This window comes from Carex rostrata, chromosome 15, assembly GCF_964058835.1.
Source record: "Carex rostrata chromosome 15, lpCarRost1.2, whole genome shotgun sequence".
Lineage (NCBI taxonomy): Eukaryota > Viridiplantae > Streptophyta > Magnoliopsida > Poales > Cyperaceae > Carex > Carex rostrata.
In genome coordinates, this window is record NC_135932.1 from 2315240 (window position 1) to 2317886 (window position 2647).

At 40.1% G+C, this 2647-nt stretch overlaps 1 protein-coding gene across 1 annotated transcript; it reads right to left on the reverse strand.

The window, feature by feature from the left end:
- Positions 1-2080: 2080 nt before the first annotated feature.
- On the reverse strand, positions 2081-2647 carry LOC144566607 (uncharacterized). The gene has a single exon (XM_078316654.1). It carries the CDS (start codon positions 2645-2647, stop codon positions 2081-2083), a length of 567 nt encoding a protein of 188 aa, XP_078172780.1.

A 2647-nucleotide genomic window follows, 5' to 3' on the forward strand; every position in this document is an offset into this window, starting at 1 on the left:
TCCGATCTTACCTGAGACGAAGAAAATTTGAGGAAAATTAATTGAGATTTTAAGAATGTGTGCTGTACGAAGAGAATTATTGATGTTATCTGTAAAAGAGGGGAAAAATTGGATCTCGCAAGTTTACCCCAAAGAAATTAAGATTCTATCTGTTATAACAGCAGCGATATCTAACTAATTCACAAATGCACAAATTTGAAAAGTAACTGTTCAGATTGTTTTGCTAAATGGTGTTTACTAATGGAGGAAAAAGGGGGCTTCCTCTGATAAAAGAGGATGGTGGATATCACACTTTGAGATAAGAAAAGAGATAGATAAAACAAGCTATCTTTCTTTTGGAAACTCTTGTATTTTTCTTACATATCAAACAACAGATTACAACTCTATTTATAGGCTAAGACCACAGAAGTATCTAGAAAATTCGTATTAAAAATAGAATACTAAACAGCAGCTGTTTCAGCTGACCCCTGTCTACTAAAATAGCCATAACTCTCTGTAGGGAACTCCAAACGTTTTGAAATTTGAACCATCAGAAACTAGATTTCCAGAGCTTTCCATCCATAGGTCATACAGCCAAAACGAACGTCGTTTGATCTTTCATATCCCCTCATCAATCAGCCCAATAATTCTGCAACTGCTGAAACAAAAGAGTTCCACTACTTATTCTATTAACTTTACTTTATTACATAATTAAGTTTAATATTTCAACACACCCCCTTAAACTTGATTCCCTTTACATCCTTCATGCCCAGAAGATTTTTAAACTTCTCAAACTTCATGGTTGGTAATGGCTTCGTAAAAATATCCGCAACTTGATCTTCACTACCCACATGTATCAACTCAACTTTCTTCTCCTTCACTTGCTCTCAAATAAAATGATACTTCACATCAATATGCTTGCTTCTTTCATGATGGACCAGATTCTTAGCCAACTCGATTGCCGACTTGTTATCCAAATAAATTTGCGTAGCCTCTTCTTGAGCAAAGTTTATCTCCTTGAGTAGCCTTCTCAACCAAATTGCATGACACACACACGCTGCTGCCGCGACATATTCCGCTTCACATGTCGAAAGGGTGACGATCGGTTGCTTCTTTGAAAGCCACGTGAATGTTGTATCTCCCATGTAAAATGCAAATCCCGAGGTGCTCTTTCTATCATCCGTGTTTCCGCCCCAATCGCTATCCGAATAGCCAAAAATTGCACAGTTGTTAGTGGATGAGCTATAAAACAAACCAAGAGTTAGAGTACCTCGGATGTAACGAAGAATCCGCTTGATAGTCTTCCAATGTGTTGAGCTCGGCTCCTCCATGTACCGGCTAACTAAGCCGACCGCATATAAAATATCCGGTCTAGTGCATGTCAAATACCTCAAGCTTCCAACTAGACTCTTGTATAATTTCACATCGACTACATTTCCTTTGTCATGTCGAGATAACTTCACGCCACAATCAACCGGAGTACTAACCGGCTTGCAATCCTCCATCTTGAACCTTTTCAAAATCTCCTTGGCATAGGCCTCTTGTGTTACAAAAATGCCTTCTTCTCCTTGCTTTATTTCAAGACCAAGAAAATAGGACATAAGTCCTAAATCGGTCATTTCAAACTCACTCTTCATGGCCATTTTGAACTCCTCAATCATTTCACCACTACTATCCATAAAAATTAAGTCATCAACATATAAAGACACCATCAACTTATCACCATTTTTAATCTTCACATACAACGCATGTTCATAGGGGCATTGCACGAAACCGTGCGATCTAAAGTATTGGTCAATCCGTGTGTTCCAAGCTCTAGGAGCTTGCTTCAAGCCATACAAGGCCTTCTTTAATTTTAAAACTTTACCGTCACAGCCTTCTTTCAAATATCCGGGGGGTTGCTCAATGTATACTTCTTCCTCCAAAACACCATTCAAAAAGGCCGACTTGACATCCATTTGATGGATACGCCACTTTGATTGAGCCGCAAGAGAAATCAGAAGTCGAATAGTCTCCATTCTTGCCACCGGTGCAAATACCTCCTCATAATCGATACCGGCTTGTTGCTTGTAGCCTTTTGCCACCAATCTCGCTTTATGTTTCACAATTGCCACCATTCTTGTAGCCTTTTGCCACCATTCTTGTAGCCTTTTGCCACTAAAGACCCATTCAACTCATCAACTGTCATGGAGTCGATGTCCTTGGACTCTTCAATTGCCACCACCACATGATTGAATTTTGCATTGAGAGATCGCAAAATTTTCTCTACTACTCTCACATCTTCTATCTTTTCACCAAGCCTCTTCATTTGATTGACCACTGCCAATATTCGAGTGAAGTAGTCACCTATGGACTCATTCTCCTTCATCACAATCGACTCAAACTCAGCCCTTAGAGTTTGTAGCCGCACCTTCTTCACTTTTTCAGCTCCAACCACCGAGTTGCGAAGGATCTCCCATGCATCCTTTGCTCGCGTCTCATTGGCAACCTTCTCGAGCATGTCATCATCCAGTCCTTGATGGATGATACTTAGAGTGACTTGATCTTCTTTTCTCTTCTTTTGCAAGGCAGCTAACTGAGCTACCGTAAGCTCTGTCTCATCTTTGGGATCTTCATAGCCATTCTCGACAATGTCCCAAAAGCCACAAGCACCAATGATAGCCTTCAT

Bases quoted from the DNA above. Each gene is read 5' to 3' on its own strand.
- LOC144566607 (XM_078316654.1), bottom strand. From the start codon at position 2,647: ATGAAGGCTATCATTGGTGCTTGTGGCTTTTGGGACATTGTCGAGAAT.